Below are 21087 nucleotides of genomic sequence, written 5' to 3' on the forward strand. Positions count from 1 at the left end.
ATTTTAAAAATGGGCGGTATAATCAGAAATCAGTGCTTCCATAGAGAGAGTTCACTAAAACTCGTTGCACGAACCAAGTGTTGCTGTGACAGCTCTTGCAAAACATTTTCATTTTCCTTTTGTTTTCAAAACTCAAACTGCCGCTTTTCTCCCACAACTGTGTGGGGTCCTAAGGTGGAGAAGTGCAAATGGAGCACTAAACCTCGTTTGGCCTTTCTTCCATCCAACAACCACCTTCTTTGCTTCCTTCCTCGCTTCCATTTACGGTATATATCAGTGGTGGCGAACCTTTTACTCACCGAGTGCCGAACAGGTTCGTGCTTCCATGTTAACGCGCGGCTCCTCTCCCATGCGCTGCACGCACAACCGCACCATCTGCGCATGCGCACAGCTTTCGCACGTGTGCTCCACCGTGCGCTGTGAGCGCAACTGCACTATCTGCGTATGGTTTTTGCATGCTCACGGCGCACCAGTATTCTCGTGTGCATGCACAAATGCGCATATATGTGCAGGAGAGCTCTGAAGACCAGGGGGGTCCCCTGAATTGCATGTCTGTGCACCGGAGGCCCCAACACCAACTGGGACGTGCGCGCATGCCCAGCTGTAGGTGAGTTGGGCAACAGCTCGCGTGCCCGGAAAAATGGTTCTGCATGTCATTTCCGGCATGTGTGCCATAGGTTCGCCGTCATGGGTATATATGTACCTGGAATATTGTGTACAATTCTAGGTGGGAAAATGAAATTATCAGGGGGTTTATACCCATTTCCTACGAGAAAAATACTAAACGGGGATTATTTAATTTACCAATCAAGGAGAATATTTGTAGCTCAGGGTTGACATGAGGGGTCCTTGGTGCTCTCTGAGCTTGGTTATTTTCTTGCAGACGTTTCATTACCCAAACTAGATAACATCATCGGTGCTAGAAGAAAGTGGGGTCTTGTACTGATGACGTAACCTAGTTTGGTAATGAAACGTTTGCAAGGAAAAAAACAGGCTCAGAGAACATCAAGAACCCGTCATTCTTTAGCTTTCCATTTATGATCAGTTGCAGCATCTTGCTCTTATGTGATCGTGATTTGCTACCTTTTTATATTTTTATATTTTATATTATATTTTTATATTTTATATTATATTTTTATATTTGCTACATAAAAGAAAAGAACGAATCTTTTCTTTTATGTACACTGAGAGCATATGCACCAAGACAAATTCTTTGTGTGTCCAATCACACTTGGCCAATAAAAAATTCTATTCTATTCTATTCTATTTTGCCGATTTATGTAAAAAAATGCAATTCGGAAGCTGGATTCATTTAAAGATCATGTGATTTGCTTAACAACCACAGCGATGTGCACACGACTGCGGTAAAAAAACGCCACAAAAGTAGGTCTAACTCGACTAATCACTGCAACAGCTTGCAATGGAAATTCCCGACGTAAGCCTGAGGGCTGCCTGTATATCACATGGGTTTAAAGGGGAATTAAATAAATCCAAACAAAATAAGTACATATATATTTATAAAACAATAAAAGTGGGTTAAAAATAAATATCAAGGATTGACAGTTTTCAAGATTCAGTCTTATCACCGGAGGAAGCAGGCCTCCAAATATTTGGAATTATTCCATGTAGAGAAAATTCACATTTTCCCACTTGTGAGTATTGTATCCTTGGGGCATATCAGAATCAGCTGGCCTACAGATGATGTGAATAAAATCAAGATATAAATCTGGTTGGCTGCTATGAGAAAAATGCTAATTAAGATGGTCCTTGGATTGATCCCTCAAGGCTAATCTTGTTCTCCAGAAAGCCTTTAGATGAGCCTTTCTCCATTATAATTTCATGGAATTTTTAATGAGCCAATCCAAGGTTTTGCCACCCACACAGCCGGAAGTTCAGAATGTGCACGTGTAATTAAGAAGAGGCATTATCACTTTTCCTTCACAGAAAATAGGATACCTCTCCTAACACTGTATGATGCATCAATGGACCCTCTAAAGACAAAGGAAGCATATCTTGTTCTTCCATTTCATTTTGTTTGTGTGAAAACACGTGTAAACTTATGCAAAGATGTGCAGAATGCATCAGCTACAAAAGACCTCACACAATCTTGTAAATTAGATTTTTTTTTTTTAATCAGGCGAATTAAGTCCCGAAACATTTCTGTAAAGGTGTATCTGTAATAAATGTAAAGTTATTCAGGCCTGAATCTCCCAATTTCTTTTTTGCAACGAGCACACAAGCATGGATTGTTGATGGAAAGTTTTAGAAAGAAAGAAAAAAACTTTCAAACTAAAAAAAAAAAGAAAATAGTAAAAAATGCCAGTTCCTTTTCACAGCTTTGATTTTATTGTTTCTTTTCTTTAAAATTTAAATTAATAAACTAAATAAACAACTTTTCCGGATTTCCGGGACAGACAAGAAGGGGTTATTAAAGATACAGATATAGTTAGCAGTTAACAGGTCTTCAACAAATCTCACCTCAGTTCAACCAAGGCCTTATGCCTTTGTAACTCTTCCCCCCCAAAGAGAAAAGAAAAAGTAGAGCCTAGGAAGGAAAGACAATTTTAAGGGAATTAAAACAAGCCAGGCAGAACAAAGATACCATGAAGTTAGCTTATTTTTTTTTCACGCAAATAATTAGATGCAGACATTTTGATGAAAGGTGAATGAACTTCAGAGAGCTATAAAATATATATAAACCTCCCTAATACTCTTCCCATATGAAGAATGCCAGAATATATTTAAGAGTTAAGAGTTTCAAAAATCTGAAAAGTTACTGAATGCAAAAGCAAGCTCCTTTTAGCTATACTAAAGGCTCCAGATTGGCTTCTCTCAAGATTTCTTCAACCTGGTGCCTTCCAGTTATGTGGTTGACTTTCCAGTTTGGGATTTACAGCCCCAATATATCTAGAGGGCACCAGATTGGGGATGTATCTTGCCCCATATATTTTCAAGCGGTATTTTCAACTCAGAATACGCAGCAAACGTCTTTGCAGAAGTGGCTTAAAAGAGGTCAAGATGGCGACCACAACATCATGATCAAAGATCCACCCTTTGTGTGTGTGTATGTGTGTGTGTGTGTTTGTGAAGCTTTGTTTGTGTGAGCACAGACACCACCTTTTTTTTTTTTCCACATATGCACACGCAGACACGCACCCTGATACGTGCGGAAAGGAGTTTTAGAGAGCCAAAAATGGGGTGAAGGGATAAGTTAAATCTATGTACAGAGCATCCTTAGGCCGAATGTACAAGCAAGCGGAAGAAATTACACCAGTCTGTGAGGGAAGAAACTTTTTTGCACTTGTGATACTACTGTACACGGTGAGGTTCCAGAAGGGAGAAAGTGGAAGGATGGGCATCGCTCACAAACACATCCTGGGTTCACAAAAGTGCCCTGCATTCATCAAGGGCAGAATAATAATAATAATAATTAATAGAACTAACAACAGCGACAACTACATTACAACAACGTATCCCTGTTAAGACTCAGAGGAGTTTCTGAGTAAAATCAGGGCAGACGATAGGTTGAGAATTATTTTGGAGCAAACTTCACTTTGCTTCATTGGCCCTGAGGAAGGAAGCCCTTGCACCCCTTTGCTCTTAATTTGTTTTCTTAGCTCAGTGTTTCCCAATGATGTGGGGATTTTAAGTTGAAAAAGACAATGCAGCTTTGAGGGTGAACCTCAGACTTTGAGCCTCAGTTTAAATACAGTGCACACAGGCTGCCTCTCCTTAGCATACCTAACATGATTACCGTGTTCGGCCATTGTTCTGGATTTGCAGAATAAAACCAACAAGAGAGCTGGTTTGATCTAGTGGTGAAGACACCAGGCTAGAAACCAGGAGACTGTGAGTTCTAGACCCATTTTAGGCATGAAAGCCCGCTGGGTAATTTTGGGCCAATGACCAAGAGATTGTGAATTCTAGCTACCACCACCCCCTCTTAAGTATGAAAACTGGCTGGGTGGCTTTGGCCCAGGCACTGTTCTGTCCCCCCTCACCTCAGTCCGAGAGACATGTGAACTGACTCAATTAGCCACCAATTTAGTCCACAGCAGCTATCAGCTCTGGCAGCAGACCAGCGAATGTCTGCCAAGGTTTTCTTTATCTTCCCTGATGTTACCGGAGCAACCAGGAAGTCAGGAACAAACAGCAATCCAGGCCAAATGCACAGTCAAATAGTTCAGCTCAAGTTTTCTCCAGTCACTTTGCTTTGTCCGTCACGAAGTAGTACAGCAGCCCCTCCTGCTTTTATACCCTGTGGGGTGTGGCTCCGTGACTCAGCACTTTCTAGGCCTGCTCCACCCCTTCTTCTGTTGTTCCCGCATCTCTTATCTACGAAACCAGGGATCTAACCAGGACTGATTGTCCACAGCTGGGTCTGGAAGCGTTGCCTTGGCAGGGGGAGATACAGGAGACAGAGGCCTCGTCACCTCCTCCACCTGGCCTGCCTCTGGCTCCTGGAGCTGAGCCAGAGAGGCCGGCCCTGCAGAGAGGAGCCCTGACAGCCCTTCCCCCTCACTTTCTGAGTCACTTTCTGGCAGGGCGCCAGGCCCAGGGGAGGTGGGGCTGGAGCCACAACAGGCACCCTTTCTCAGCCCAACCCACTTCACAGGGTTGTTGTTGTGGAAAAATGGGAGGGAGGGAGGATTCGCCACCTTGAGTTATATTATAAAAATAATGAAGGGGGATTGAGAAAAAACCTCCCCCCCCACTAAATCACAGAGAACTGAACCAAGGCTAATACTACTGTAATCAAGCTAATCGTGTTGTGTGAAGGAAGCTGACAGTTCTTTATCTGACCTAAAGGGGCAGAAACACTGGCACTGCAGTGCCAATAAAGGAATACCCAGCCCCAGGGACCAGATCCTTGCTGCAGGCCTACAGGGGGATCAACATCAGCACCCTCAGTTCAGGAACACTTGCTCTAGGCCAGTTCTAGCTTGTGATCTGATTTTGTTGTGTCTTGTCCGCTCTCACCGCAGCCGGGGTCTGCTTATCTGCTCCCGAACACGGTGGAATGTATGCCTCCCGGCCCCAGTTCTGGCTCCATGCCCAGACAAGCTGCAGAGGAGGGGACACCTCCCGGTCCCAGCCCTGGCTCCATGCCCAAGCAGGCTGCAGAGGAGGGAGCATCCCCCGGCCCCAGCCCTGGCTCCATGCCCAGGCAAACGGAGCAGCTAGACCCCTCCCCCTCCTCCACAGCATGTGAGCCTGAGGAAAGTTTACTTCCAACAACAGCTGATTGGAGTGACCCTCGCATCAGAAGATTGGATAGACGGAGGCAACAGAAGGAAGGGAGGGGCAGGCCTTAATGAGTGCTGAGTCATGGAGCCACACCCCATGGCCTATATAAAGGATCTGCTTTCTGGCAGTCTCTGAGTCAGGCAAAGTCGAACTTATCTTGCTGAAGTCACTTACTGGTCTCCTGCCTGCTCTGAGGACTTTGCTAGGACTTTGGGCAGAGCTGCAGAGGCAAGCCTGATTCGGATTTCCCTGACCCGGCCGTCAGCGGAGGAGTGGGACACGACAGATTTTGCCACAGACCCCAAATTCACAGAGCCAAAAGAGGAGGCCTCCTGTCACACGAGAGAAAAAGAAAACAAGGCGAGCCAACAGAGAACAGCTTCTGAAATTCTTTCCAAGCAGTAGCCACGAGTGCCTAGTTTCTTGTGGGTATTGAAATAACGCATTGTGTTGTTTCTGCTGTTCGTTCACATTGCACCTAATTCAGCTGTGAAATCCGGCCAGATCTATCCGGCTTGCACGAACTTGTAACGCCGGTGGCGGTAGGCTCCGTCCACCCACCGGGACGTCATTACATCCCATTTTTGACCCTCTGCGCATGCTCAGATGGCTCTGCGCATGTGCAGAAGTGGCACATGCGCGCTCCCATTCCAGAACCGGTAGCGAAGATAAGTGGATTTCACCGCTGACCTAATTGTCTCTGAGTGAACTCGGAAACACAGGGTAAGTCAGATAAACCCATTCTCTGGGTCAGGTGATCGAGAGAGACGAATTTGGAATGGAAGAAGTGGCAGCTCCTTTCGGAGTCCTGTGACCAAGAGGCTCAAAATGGAGGGAGGGGGCTTAGAATGGAGGACCTAAGATTCCAGTCTGGATTATGTGACCCAGAGGAAGGCGACTTAAAATGAAGGACAGCTCCATTCTGGGTCACATGACCAGGAGTGAGAGAGCGTAGAATGGCGGACCTAACAGCTTCATTCTGGATCATGTGACCAAGGAGGCTTAAAATGATAGAGGTGGCAGCTCCATTCTGGGTCATGTGATCAGAAGGGAAGTATCTTAGAATTGAGAACATGGCAGCATCCCGAGCCGATGCCTAACTGTCTCTCTGTTAGGTGAAATGAGGGGGAAAGTAGTTTTCTATAGCTCCTATAGCTCCTATCCTGGTCCAACCCAATTTCAAACTCAACCCTCTCTCTTTTTCCCCTATATCCCATATGGTCCCATTCTGTTCAGTTTTTGCTGGCAGCCATAGTCCCAAAAGAGGACTTCAGAAAGAGGCTGGGGAACTCTGGGAGTTGAAGTCCACAGAGCTTAAAGTTGCTGAGGTTGAGAAACATTGATCCAGAGGAATCTGTCTTCCCTTTGTATCTTGTTTGCCGAAATATCTTTTGGTGTGGAGTGGAAAAGAAAGAAGTATAGGCGGAATCACACTGCAATCTAAACCGTAAAGTGGTTTGTTTCTCTGTGGCTTAGAAAGCCGTGCCTTTCCTGCTGTGGCTCCTGCACTCTGAAGCAGCATCCCCACCAAGCTGTTGATATAGCCCCATTCCTGTTAGTCTATCAGAAAGCCCTGAAAATGTGGATTTTCTAACCGGCTTGGGGATCCCATCGGGAAGCCCACAGGACGGCTATATTGTGTTTAGATAGATGTTCTCTCTTGCAATCCTACTTTCATTTGAATGCTCAATTGTTTTTAAAACAGCTATGATATTAAGTGTTGGCCGTAGGCTGCTCAAGAGTCATATTCAAGTGAAATGGGCGGCCATGTAAATTTATTATGTAAATGTTAAACTCAATGCAACCTCTCAAATATGCAGACCATGATTTCATGCAGTGTGTACAATCCTGGCCAGTTGTGGCTTCTCAGGAAATTATGGTCCAGGGCAGTGATGGCTAACCTTTTAGCCATTGCATGCCAGGAGGCGGGGGGGTCGTGCGCACACGTGCCCACACCCATAATTCTACATGCCCTGCACAGGCGCACGTGACCGTCCCCGGTCCTGGCACGCAATGGCTCTGCAGGCCCATTTTTCTATCTCACCTGGCTCCAGAGCCTCTCTGTGAGTCTGGGGAGGGCGAAAACGGCCTTCCCCATCCCCTGAGGCCCTCCAGAGGCCAAAAATGGCCCGTTTGCCAACTTCCAGTTAGACAGGAAGTGATTTTTTTGCTGTCCCCAGCCTCCAGAAACTCCTAGAGAGGCTCTGGAGCCAGGTGAGAGAGAAAAACTGGCCTTCTCCACCCCCCAGGCCCTCCGGAGGCAGGAAACAACCTGTTTCCCTACTTCTGGTGGGCCCAGAAGGCCCGAAAATCAGTTGGCGGAGCTGAGTTCGCGTGCCCATTGATATGGCTACGTGTGCCACCTGTGGCACGCGTGCCATAGATTCCCCATCATGGGTCCCAGGGGAACCCTATCCTAGTCTGTCAGGCAAATCAGGGCACAGAATTAACAGCAAAACATACCATGATCGGCAACCCTTGACTTTTTCTGCACGGAGTTGTCCCACCAAGGCTCAAATAAAAAGCAGGCATCGCCCCATTAATCCCCCCCCTCCAATTCTTTTACACAAAAGAAAACCAGGATAAGCAGCAGCTCCCCAAATGGTGTTGAGGCAGAGGGAATCACCCAGCTCCGTTCAGCAAAATGAAGCAAAAATCCCCCCAAAATTCCCCTGGCCAATCTCAGGATCTTATGTTGGGAACGACCAGGGCTCGTTCATTTCAAAAGTCGCAATGGCAGCCTTTGAGAGCCAGGGTCTCACTAGCTCACTCATTCTCAGCAACCAAAATGTTGCTGCTGGGGGAAAAGACATGAACTTGGGTATTCCAGCAGAGCCTTGCGGAAAAATGCTGGGTTTCTTAAGACCTTCCTGGATGAAAGAGCGGTGACAAAATGTGCTATGGGAGGGGCTGGGAAGCATCATGGGAACGTTGTTGTGGTTGTTGAGAGGAACTCAGAAGGAGGGGGAGAGGCGGATGGGGCATTAAGAGGGCTGGGAGGCAGGGGAAAGCTCTTAGAGGACAGTCTTGTCTAAATCCACCTTGACCGGCAGTAGGCCTGCTTCCTTGTTGTCCTCCGTGGGGCAGATGGCCACGGCAATGACAGGGCGTAAGGAATAAGGGACAGGTCCATCTAGGTCTTCCAGGTACTCTTTGTCTCCATTGATGCTCAGGGGCTAGAAGGAAGGAGAAAGGATGTTACAAAAAATGCCGTCACTGGAAGTCACCACACAGTTCTCTTTCTTGGATGGTTTTAGAAGAGGCAGGTTGAATTCGGGTGTGGTTTTAATTCAGGTGGTTTAATTCAGGCTGGCTGGGGAATTCTGGGAGTTGAAGTCCACAGGTCTTAAAGTTGCCAAAGTTGGATAAAGGTAAAGGTTCCCCCATGCGTGCTAGTTGTTCCTGATTCTAGGGGGCAATGCTCATCTCTGTTTCTAAGCCGAAGAGCCACCGCTGTCCGAAGACATTTCCATGGTCATGTGGCCGGCATGACTAAACTTTGATGTAACTTTGAATAGTCAGGAAATGAGCTGTTGTAAGTCAAGGACTACCTGTATAACATTACTGATAGATCCATATAGGTACAGAAGAAGCAAAGCCAATTCTAAAGATTCCCAGGGAAAGTACTGGTATATGTTTAGGTACAGGCAGTCCTCAACTTATGACCACAATGGAACCCAACTTTTCTGTTGGTAAGCAAGACAGTTAAGTCAGTTGTGACCCATTTTACAATTTTTTTTCCACAGTTGTTAAATGAATCACTGCAGCTGTTAAGTGAATAATGTGGTTGTTTAGTGACTCTGGCATCCCCTCCTCGATTTTGCTTGTCGGAAGACAGCTGGGAAAGTTATAAATCATGATCATATGACCCTGGGATAGTGCAACATCATAAATACACCCCAATTGTCTGCCAATCACCCAAAATCTGATCATGTGACCCTGGTGATTAGAGGGTGTAAAATTTTTCAACTTTCAATTTCTAAACATTAGACGTGCTCAAAATTTGTGACCTGCCTTGAGGATCGTAAAGATATTTTGATGACTTTAATATACCGTATATACTCGAATATAAGCCGATCCGAGTATAAGCCGAGGTCCCCAATTTTACCCCAAAAACTGGGGTAAACTGGGGACTCGAGTATAAGCCGAGGGTGGGAAATGAGGCACCTACCGGTTGGGGAAACCCTCCCTCCCTCAGCTGAGAAGGCTGGCGGCTCCCCCGCCCCGCCCTCTCACTGCACCGGCAGGGCTTCAGTCCGGTAAAATGTGAAAAGAAAAAAACTGAGTATAAGCCGTATATACTCGAGTATAAGCCGAGGCTTAAAAAAAACCTCGAGTATAAGCCGTATAGACCCGAGTATAAGCCGAGGGGACGTTTTTCAGCACAAAAAATGTGCTGAAAAACTCGGCTTATACTCGAGTATATACGGTAATTTAGATGTGCTTGATAAGTAACTACATCAATATCATAATATTTTAACGTGGTTTTTTTTAATTGGGGATGCTGCAATGGTCATCAAAGTCACTTTGTTCAGTGCCGCTTGTAACTTCGAAGGAATGAATGGTTGTAAGTCGAGGGTTAACTGTATAGGATTTTCTAAAAATTAAGTGTGTATGTGAGAGAGAGAGACAGACAGACACAGAGAGAGGGGGGGGGAAGGAGGGAGAGAGAGGGAGAGCAGGAGAGAGAGACAGGGAAAGAGACAAGGAGAGAGAGACAGAGGGATGGATGGAGGGAGGGAGAGAGAGAGAGTGAGAGAGAGAATAAGAGATGTCTGAGTCTTAGAGTGACCAGTAGCTCTTTTCTTCAGTATTAAGGGATTTTCTTTATCTGCAGTAGAAGTATCTTAATAATAATAATAACGGAAAGGACCTTGGAGGCCTTCTAGTCCAACCCTCTGCCCAGGCAGGAAACCCTACACCACTTCAGACAAATAGTTATCCAACATCTTCTTAAAAATTTCCAGTGTTGGAGCATTCACAACTTCTTATCTTATCAGAGCTGTGCCCTTCAATCTCTGGCTATGAGTCTTCCAGTGTATATCAACCTGACAAATGTCCAAAAACATCTTGGATAAGAGTAGTGCTTTTCCTTTGAGAATAGGAAGTTAGAGATTAAAGGGTTCCATCAGAACCTAACATTCAACTATCCACAGGGCCATTGTTCTCACTGCAGACTTCGGGCTAGTCGTTTTTTCCTTGGCCTAAGCCTACTGTGCAGGGTTGTTGGGGTGATAAAATTGGGCTTGGGTAGGTAGACAGAATCACTCAACCTTTTGAAAGATAGTCCTCAGCTTATAATGGCAATTGGGTTGCTAAACCACAACGTTACGTGATGATCGTGTCACTTAGCAACAGCAATTCCAGCAATCCTCATTGCTGTGGTTAAATGAGGACTGTACAGGTTGCTAAGTGAGGATTTCACCCGATGGCAACTTTCAACTTCCTGCTGGTTTCTCCAATGACTCTGCTTGTAGGAAATGGTCAAGGAAGGCCTGAAATTAGGATCATATGTCTGTGGCTTGCCGCAACAGCATAATCACAAGCCAGGTGTCTGGATCGCAATCACATCACCATGAAGGTGCTGCAACAAAGAGAATGATGAGGAAGTACCGTTCATTGAGTGCTGCCATAACTTCGAACAGTTGCTGAATGAATGGTCATATTCCAAGGACTATGTGTACATTTGTGAGGAAAACTATTACGGTAGCGGCCAAAATTGTAGGAAACCTTTTGGGGAAAGTGTATTTTCTAAAACTAGCTAATAACACGCCCCTTTTTTTTTTCTGGAGTAGTACCATAACAGTTTTTTCCCGAAGGCCATCACTCTGCTAAACAAATAATTCCCTCAACACTGTCAAACTATTTACTAAATCTGCACTACTATTAATCTTCTCATAGTTCACATCACCAATCTCTTTCCACTTATGACTGTATGACTGTGACTTTGTTGCTGGCAATCCTTATGATTTATATTGATATATTGACCATCAATTGTGTTGTAAATGTTGTACTTTGATGAAGGTATCTTTTCTTGTATGCATACTGAGAGCATATGCACCAAGACAAATTCCTTGTGTGTCCAATCACACTTGGCCAATAAAAATTCAATTCAATTCTATTCTATTCTATTCTATTCTATTCTATTCTATTCTATTCTATTCTATTCTATTCTATTCTATTCTATAAAATTATATATCAATGGAAAGATAATGTAATCAAGAATGTAATGCAATAACTTTTATGAAGGATTTGCTATTAGAATAGCAGTTACAGTAGAAAAAAGGAAAGTGAAACACGTAGAAAAAATGAGATATACAAAAATTATCATGTCAGTTAATACTTACAGTAGTTGGCATGTAAGCAACTGCAGCTGTTATCATGTGAAACCAAGATTGAATGATTGCTTCTATTAACTGGGTTTTATTGCTGTGTCGCTTCTGACTAACAAGTTTCTTTAGTCAGCTCCATAGATTTTCAATCGGGTTAAAATCTGGGCTATTCCCAGGCGATTCCAGCAGTGAAATATGATTATCTTCAAACTCCCCCCCAAAAAGTGGTGTTATTAGCCATCAAACTTCAAAAATATACTTTTCCCAAAAGGTTTCCACAATTTTGGCCACTACCGTATATAAGAATACATTGCTTAGTTATTAAAATTGATAGTAAAAGGTAACTAATTCCTATATATATATATTCCAATTCTCTTTCTATTCTATTTCCCCACCCAGGCACAAAATTGATAATAAAAGGTAACCTTCTGAACTCATCAAGTGCTTTAATACCCAAAGGGAATGACAGATTAAACCTTTTGCCAAAGAAAACAATAGTGACCCTTTGGGTACTTGAAGATTGATAAATTATTTTTGGAAAATGTCAGAGGCCAAAGAACTCTTCCTACTCATCTTCTTGGTCTCCAGAGTTAGAGTTCATGAAAGCCAAATTCCTCAAGAGTCCTAAAAAAAGACTTACACAGTGACGAACAGAGCTACCAAAAGGACCCACCTCTTATTAATTTTTCCCTACCTGAGTCTTGACGTGCTGATCCGGCGCAGTCACCAAACTGGCGCAACTCAGCCAGAGCATCACCATGATGGAAAGGAAGAGACAAGCAGCCAGAATCCAGCGGGGCAGCCCCGAACGCCTATAACACCCATAAGCAGCCACCCCACCCGCCAAAGAGAAGCCACAAGATTACCATGGACAGATGGAGAGGGGGCTTCAAAGTATCCACATATACATGCGTAGAGCCACTTTTGCTAGTAATTAAGATATCGGCCTAGGAACCAGGGGTCGGTGAGTTCTAGTCCCACCTTATGCACAAAAGTTGGCTGGGTAACTTTGGGCCAATCACCAGGAGATGGTGAGTTCTAATCCCGCCTTATGCACAAAAGCTGGCTGGGTGGCTTTGGGCCAATCACCAGGAGACGGTGAGTTCTAGTCCCGCCTTATGCACAAAAGTTGGCTGGGTGGCTTTGGGCCAATCACCAGGAGATGGTGAGTTCTAGTCCCGCCTTATGCACAAAAGTTGGCTGGGTGGCTTTGGGCCAATCACCAGGAGACGGTGAGTTCTAGTCCCGCCTTATGCACAAAAGTTGGCTACGTAACTTTGGGCCACTCTCTCAGTCCAACCCTCCTCACAGGGTTATTGCTGTGCAGAAAAAAAGGAGGAAGGTGTATTAGGAATGTTCACTGCCTTGATATATTTATGAAGGCCAATAAAAATTGAATACATCTATACATGGATGACAATTTTTGGCCTTTGCTGAGTGCTGATTAACGGTTGATTTCTAATTGGTACTTCTGCCAAGGTTTCATTCTTTACTGTCTAACACAGTGGTAGTCAACCTGGTCCCTACCACCCACTAGTGGGTGTTCCAGCTTTCTTGGTGGGCGGTAGGGGTTTTGTCCGATACTGAAGCACTTTCCTTTTTTTAATTTAATTGACTTTTTAAAAAATTTTCATAGCATTATTTAAAAACATTTTCATTAGGTTTTCATAAAATTCCCTGTGACAATTTAAATTTCTGAAAATATACTATTTGTATCGCTTGCACATAAGTTTAGTTCACGTTACCTAAGTGAAACTAAATGGTGCTATAGTGCGACCGCAAACAAAACAGCCTCATCCCAGAATAGCTCGCGCATCTCCCCCCACACCACCCAGTTGTAACAGACAAGCAGAGCTGATAGCCAGCGTCCCCCCTCAAACCCAATCCACGATGCGCGAGAGGCACAGGCATGCGCAGACAACGATACACGGTGCATTACTGTGGAACCGGTGGGCGGTTAGAAAATTTTACTACTAACAGAGATACAAAAGTGGGCGGTAGATATAAAAAGGTTGACTACCCCTGATCTACACTGATGCATATTAAAAAATACAGATGGAGCTTTCGTCATACTCTCAGAGCTATCACCTTTTAATTTTTTTTTAAAGAAAATGTTTCTCAATAGGACTACCAAAAATGAACTAAATTACAACCAATAAAGAAACAATGAAAATAAACAGAACTAATAAATGAAAAAAATTAAACAGAAAAAGAAAAAAAAATACCCCAAAAGAAAGAAATTTACTGGCGTCAATCCTTCAATATAACTAAGCTGGAAAACCAAAGCCCTGCAGGCCAATATTTCTTTTATTTTAAAATTATAGGACAGGTAGTTAACTTAATTTACAACCATTCATTCAGTGACCATTCAAAGTTACAATGGCCCTGGAAAAAAGGTGACTTACGACCGCTTTTCTCACTTATGAAAGAACGGTCACTAAACGAATGTTTGTAAGTCAAAGACTACTTATATGAACTTAATGTAGAGGGGGAAAAAGGAAGGGAAAGCAGCATTTTCCTCAAGCCAAATGCAGATGTTTGGCATATCCTGCCACCAAGATCAGCCTCACCCACAATTTGTCTTGCGTCTGATCCAATCCAAATACAATTTGATTCCCCAACTTTCTCAGTTTCCTTCTCTTCCTAATTCCTAAACCACAAGTAAAAAAAAAAAAATCCAGAGCGGCATTACTTGGACATGCAACCCAGGAAATCGTGTTCCAGAGGCATCTGAGACTCCCCCACGGGCTGAGCTGGGGCTGGACTCTTGGGCTCTTCGATGGGAGGCTTCTCCAATTTCTCCTGAAGGCCTGAAAAGAAAATAAATAAGTAATGAGAAAAAAAATTTTTAAAAAAGGAAATAAAGAGAAACCGGTTACAAAGAGCTCAGGCCAAGCGCCAGCAAGTTTATTTATTTAGCAATCGCAATAGTACTTAGAAGTGGCAGAAAGCGAAGAGGAACTAAAGAGCCTCTTGATGCGGTTGAAGGAGGAGAGTACAAAAGTTGGCTTGAAACTCAACCTTAAGAAAACTAAGATCATGGCATCCGGCCCTCTCAATTCCTGGCAAATAGATGGGGAAGAAATGGGAGGTGGTGACAGATTTCATTTTCCTGGGCTCCAAAATCACCATAGATGGGGACTGCAGCCAAGAAATTAAAAGACGCTTGCTCCTGGGGAGGAAAGCTAATGAGCCTAACGCTGGGAATGGTTGAGGGCAAAAGAAGAACGGAACGACAGAGAATGAGGTGGCTGGATGGAGTCACTGAAGCAGTCGGCGTGAGCTTAAATGGACTCCAGAGGAGGGTAGAGGACAGGAAGGCCTGGAGGAATGTTGTCCATGGGATCGCGATGGGTTGGACACGACTTGGCAACTAACAACAACAAAAAATAGCACTTAGATTTATATACTGCTTCACAGTACTTTGCAGCCCACTCTAAGCGGTTTAAAGAGTTAACATATTGCACCCAACCCCCAGCAATCTGGATCCTCATTTTACTAACCATGGAAGGAAAGAAGGAAGGCTGAGTCAATCTTGAGCCAGCAAGACTCGAACTGCCGAACTGCTGGCAACCGGCAGCCTGCAATATTGCATTCTAACCACTGCGCAACCACGGCTAGCTTTATTTTATTTTAATTTTTTTATTTTATTTATTTCATTTTATTTCTTTATTATTTTATTTTATTATTTCTTATTTTATTTTATTTATTGGCATCTTACCATAGGGCAGGGGTCTGCAAACTGGGCTCTTTTAAGACTTGTGGACTTCAACTCCCAGAATCCCTCAGCCAGCAAAGCAAAGCTGGCTGAGGAACTCTGGGAGTTGAAGTCCCCAAGTCTTAAAAGAGCCAAGTTTGCAGACCCCTGCCATAGGGTAATTCTGGGCAGCTTAGGGTTACATCTTAGTTAAAAGAAAAATGTTAAAATCAAACCTTAAAACCAAAGACACATGGAGAGGCCGGGGGCAGAGTGTGGTGGGAGATGGGATCTGTTATTACTCGATCAACCATCTCCATTGCACTGACATCAGGGATGAGATTCAGCCGGTTCGTGCAAACCGGATGCCAATTTTACATCTGGTTCTCCAAACCGGTAGTTTTGGTCTGGCTAGTCCCGCCCACCCTGCCCTGCCCCTCCCAAGGAGTCTCCACGCTGTCCATTTTAGATGCGAGGTAAGTGCAGGGCCGCACAGAGGCTCTGGGAGGACAAAAAAGGGCCTCCCGGAAGTCCGGAAACGGGCACATTTCCAGCCTCCGGAAGGCCTTAGGAGCTCGCCATTTTTGCCCTCCCAGAGGCTCGCGGAAAGCCTCCAGAGTTTGGGGAGGGCGACAACGCCCCCCTCCCCCCGCCGTGGTGCAGGAGGCCAAGTAGGCCATGCCCACTCAGCAACCGGGCAGAGAACCGGTTGCTAAAATTTTTCAACCCCACCCCTGACGCCCCATTGGCGCCCCAAGTCAACTGGCACAACTACTTCTTTAGGCCCTTACTAAAAGCTAGGAAGGTTGGGACCAGTGGTGGGTGGTCCCTGGTTCGGACCGCTTCTTGCGAACCGGTAGTAAAACCGGGGGTAGGCTCCGCCCACCGACCTCAACGTCATCAGGAAGCTTCTGTGCATGTGCGATCCCACTGCAAACCAGTAGTAAAAGTAAGTAAAACCCACCCCTGGTTGGGACCAACCTGGGGCAGGCAGGATGTTCCAGAGGGCAGGAGCCACAGCAGAGAAGGCCCCCACTCCTGGACTCAACCAGCCGGAATGATCCGGCTAACGGGACCCACAGTATGCCTCTTCTGCTGGCACGGCTGATCCCAGTGGGGTTGTTGTGTCTTGCCCGCTCTCACCGCAGCCGGGGCCTTCTTACCTGCTCCCGAACACGGAGGAATGTATGCCTCCCGGCCCCAGTCCTGGCTCCATGCCCAGACAAGCTGCAGAGGAAGGAACACCTCCCGGCCCCAGCCCTGGCTCCATGCCCAGGCAAACGGAGCAGTAGACCCCTCCCCCTCCTCCACAGCATGTGAGCCTGAGGAAGATTTATTTCCAACAGCTGCTGATTGGAGTGACCTCGCATCAGAAGACTGGATAGGCGGAGGCAACAGAAGGAAGGGAGGGGCAGGCCTTAATGAGTGCTGAGTCATGGAGCCACACCCCATGGCCTATATAAAGGATCTGCTTTCTGGCAGTCTCTGAGTCAGGCAAAGTCGAACTTATCTTGCTGAAGTCACTTTCTGGTCTCCTGCCTGCTCTGAGGACTTTGCTAGGACTTTGGGCAGAGCTGCAGAGGCACGCCTGATTCGGATTTCCCTGACCCGGCCGTCAGCGGAGGAGTGGGACACGACAGGGGTGAGATGATCCTTCATTCGAGTTTGTTTATTTATTTATTTATTTATTTTGTCACATAGTATATATAAGCATAAGCATGTAATAACTGTACAATATATAAGCATATATATGAGTATGGGTATGTAATAACTATATTAATTGGATATAACGAAAGGAAACAATAGGACAGGAACGGTAGGCACGTTCCTCAAAGCACCCAAGATTGTAAGAATGGGGAAAATTATGCTGAATTGTCCCAGCAGGCTACATCATACGACGGGCAACTGAGGAAACTCAGGAGGCAACATCCTTGGACAGGGCAGCAACTGTGCTCTTCTGCTGTTGCTGTCCAGAGGCAAAGATTTAATGGATGCTAGCCTGGATTCTAGCAGTGTTTCTCAACCCTGGCACCTTTAAAATACGTGGACTTCAACTCCCAGAATTACTATAGTGCCCAACTCCTCAGAATATCTGTCTGGGGAATTCTGGGAGTTGAAGTCCCCACATCTTAAAGGCGCCACGGTTGAGAAATACTGTCGTGTCCCACTCCTCCGCTGACGGCCGGGTCAGGGAAATCCGAATCAGGCGTGCCTCTGCAGCTCTGCCCAAAGTCCTAGCAAAGTCCTCAGAGCAGGCAGGAGACCAGAAAGTGACTTCAGCAAGATAAGTTCGACTTTGCCTGACTCAGAGACTGCCAGAAAGCAGATCCTTTATATAGGCCATGGGGTGTGGCTCCATGACTCAGCACTCATTAAGGCCTGCCCCTCCCTTCCTTCTGTTGCCTCCGCCTATCCAGTCTTCTGATGCGAGGGTCACTCCAATCAGCAGCTGTTGGAAATAAACTTTCCTCAGGCTCACATGCTGTGGAGGAGGGGGAGGGGTCTAGCTGCTCCGTTTGCCTGGGCATGGAGCCAGGGCTGGGGCCGGGGGGTGCTCCCTCCTCTGCAGCCTGCTTGGGCATGGAGCCAGGGCTGGGGCCGGGAGATGCCCCCTCCTCAGCCTGTCTGGGCATGGAGCCAGGGCTGGGGCCGGGAGGACATTCTTCAGCGTTCGGAAGCAGATAAGCAGACCCCGGCTGCGGTGAGAGCGGGCAAGACACAACAAATACTGCTTTAGAGAGAGAGTCAATATCCACCAAGACTCATAGAAACCACTGTGAACCCACTGATTTTGCAGTCGGCTTTTTAAAAAGAGTTTTAAATTGGTATCCATCATCCTCTTTGATGGCGGCACAATGCCACAGTTTAAATCTGCCTTCGCCCAGCTCATATTTATCTTGAATCTTCACGTTACCTGTGTGTGGCTTCAAGGTGTTGGGGGCCGAGACTGTCCAGGTCTTCTCCGAAACCTCTGATTTGGGTGCCTGGGCCTCAGGGATTGGATACTCAACTTCTGGTTGTGACTGTCAAAGAAAGGTAGAGAGGATTTCAAGCATTCAGGGACATCTTCCATATCTGCTGCATCTTTTTTAAGGAGAACTGACCTTCTGATAAAGGAGCCCCAGGCAAACATATCAAATAAACCAGGTTCCAGACCACAGGTTCATGCAGCTCTTCAGGAGTGTGTTGTTGTGGTCCGCCAGCAGCCTGCGGAGCTGGCAACGGAGTCAGACAGCGATGGGGCTAAGGAAGAGCATGGGCCAGTCCTGAAGGCTGGGGAAGGCCTGGATGAAGGCTCTGCGTCAGAGGTGGGGCCAGGGTCATCTGGGAGTGATGTGCACACTCCGGAGCCTCCAGAGGCTGACAGTAGTGAGGCAGAGGAACAGGAGGAGCCTGTTCCTAATGCATGCATGAGACGAGCTGCCAGAAGGCAAGAGCAGCTAAAGCAAAGAGGATGACTCGGGAGTAGGGCCAAGAGATGATTGGCCTCTCCCATAAGGCTTAAAAGACCAGTCGCGGCGTTTGGGCTCTTTGCCGGAAAACAAAGTTGATAGAATTACTCCTTGTCCTGCTGCATTTATTTCTTGTCGGCATCTTCTGCTTTTGAACTTTTGCCAAGAAAAGCCTTTGGCAGTTTGCCTAATTAGACCAAGGTTGGTGATAAGACTGAAGAATTATGAAGAATTTGCTTTGAGTTAGTTTGGACGAGGCTGAGAATGAGCTAATTCTCAGCTGTTCTAATAAAGTCTGCTTGTTTTTGAACTGAATGCGTCTACTACTACCTACTTGGGCCTGGGTCACAACACGTGTCTTCTGGAAGCTTAAACCTGAAGTGAAGTGGACAGCTACATTTGGCTCAAAGGATGGGCTAGGCTAAGTTTGGCATCCTGAAGGTCGCACTCGCAAAAGGCGGGCAAGATTAGGCTCCATTTTGTGATGAAAATGAAGGAAAATCGGATAGACGTAGTCCTTGATTTATGACAAGTTGCTTAGCAATCAAGTTTTGATGGGCCCACCTGAGGTATGTATGACCTGGATTTGAAGTTTCGACAGTCGAAACCTGCCACCCCATAATCATACGACTGCCCTTCAGGAACCTGACCGCATTTATGGCTGTTTGCAGGATCCCATGGTCACATGATCACATTTTACGACGGATTTGCCAGAAACTGGCATTTACTTTCAGTTTTCAGCAAAACCACATCTATAGTGAACCATTAATTTGCTTCATGATCATCACAAAAAGATCAGAAAATTGGGTCTGTCATATGACCAACCCATTCATTCTATGCGCATCACAAGTTACGACTCTGATGGCAGGATCCATTATGGTCCTAACTTGAGGATTACCAGAACTTTCACCATCTGCAAGTCTAAGGGTACTCATTCTGCCTCAGCTTCACCTCACAGGAGAAAAGGGGACAGCAGTTTTTCCTGCCCTCACTCTTTTGGCCATAAAAGTGAGTCACAAGGAGCGGAGCTCAGTTCAAACATTACAATTCGCCGCAACCATCTCATTGTGACTAACTCGCCGCGGGACAATTCCACGTGGGATAACTCAGTGCAATAAATATTATCCACCCCTGTTATTTGCCATTTCGATTTTTATGTCCCATTTTTTTTATGGAAATGTCCAGCTCAAAGAAGACTTTTAAATAAATGAATTATTTTGATTTTAATCTGCTTTGGTCACAGCAGGTGGCAGCACCTAACCAATGTTGGATCAACTTAAGGAGTACACTGAGTTGGACCTAGTTTGTACTGGTTAAGAGACCACTAAGAAATCCCAGGGCTCTAGGCTAAACTGGACAGTTGAAAAAAAAAATGCCCAAAGAGACAGAAGTAAATTTATTCCATAAGTCCTCACAATTCTATAGAAAGCCAGGGTGATGGAGTGGTTTAGAACAGGGGTCTCCAACCTTAGTAACTTTAACGTTTGTGGACTTCAACTCCCAGAGTTACTCAGCCAGCAAAGCTGGCAGAGGAACTCTGGGAGTTGAAGTCCACAAGCCTTAAAGTTACTAAAGTTGGAAACCCCTGGTTTAGAGTTAGGGTTAGGGTTAGGGTTAGGGTTGGGAGGGAGGGAGGGAGGGAGGAAAGGAGCGTGGGAAGGAAGGAAGGAAGGAAGGAAGGAAGGAAGGAAGGAAGGAAGGAAGGAAGGAAGGAAGGAAGGAAGGAAGGGCTCCACATAATCATGTAGCTTGCATCTTTGCATAAATGTGGTTCTGTTAGATGAGTTGTAAGTGCTGGGAAATAAAATTTTAATTAGAGGGAAATCACTCTTTCGAAATATCTAAACAGGTTAGGTTCAATAATGTGTTAACGCCTGTACTTGTGTAGCAAACTCAGTTTGGTTAGTATTAAGCTTGAGTTAGGTTATTTTTGTTTTCTTGGCTTAACGTGTTGCAGAAATCAAGATCATTCAGTTGATTAGCTTATAGTTCAACATTCTGTGCTAAATAACATGGGTTAGATCAGTAACAAAATATACCATATTTTTCAGTCTATAAGGACCATAAGGTACATATTAACTTTCCTCCTTAGGAGGAAAACAAGGGGGGTGAAAAATCTGCCTCTGTCCCCCAGCATCCATCCACTATTCATCTGGCTAGCATCATTGCAGCAAACAGCAAATAGCCTGGCCAGCTTCAACACATTATTGCAGCCCCAGCATGTGGCTTGCCAGGGCTCCCTTCCATTGCACCCACCACTAGTCAGCTGAGCGGCAGCTGGATCCCAGCCTCCCATAGCCCCGCCCATCAGTGGGCTGGCTGACCGGAAATGTACTATTGCTGCCTCCTCCGTGTCTGC

At 45.6% G+C, this 21087-nt stretch overlaps 1 protein-coding gene across 1 annotated transcript in view; it reads right to left on the reverse strand.

Moving 5' to 3' along the window:
- Positions 1-2007: 2007 nt before the first annotated feature.
- Positions 2008-21087, reverse strand: part of TMEM59L (transmembrane protein 59 like) — a 56462-nt gene continuing 37382 nt past the window's right edge. The window contains exons 6-9 of the mRNA XM_058163176.1: positions 18191-18299; positions 14272-14389; positions 12274-12391; positions 2008-8423 (exon numbers count right to left, since the gene is read on the reverse strand). Coding sequence (XP_058019159.1) covers positions 8262-8423; positions 12274-12391; positions 14272-14389; positions 18191-18299 — 507 coding nt within the window. The 3' untranslated portion in view covers positions 2008-8261. The remainder of the gene's footprint in view (positions 8424-12273; positions 12392-14271; positions 14390-18190; positions 18300-21087) is intronic.

Source organism: Ahaetulla prasina, chromosome 1, assembly GCF_028640845.1.
Source record: "Ahaetulla prasina isolate Xishuangbanna chromosome 1, ASM2864084v1, whole genome shotgun sequence".
NCBI classification, from domain to species: Eukaryota; Metazoa; Chordata; class Lepidosauria; order Squamata; family Colubridae; genus Ahaetulla; species Ahaetulla prasina.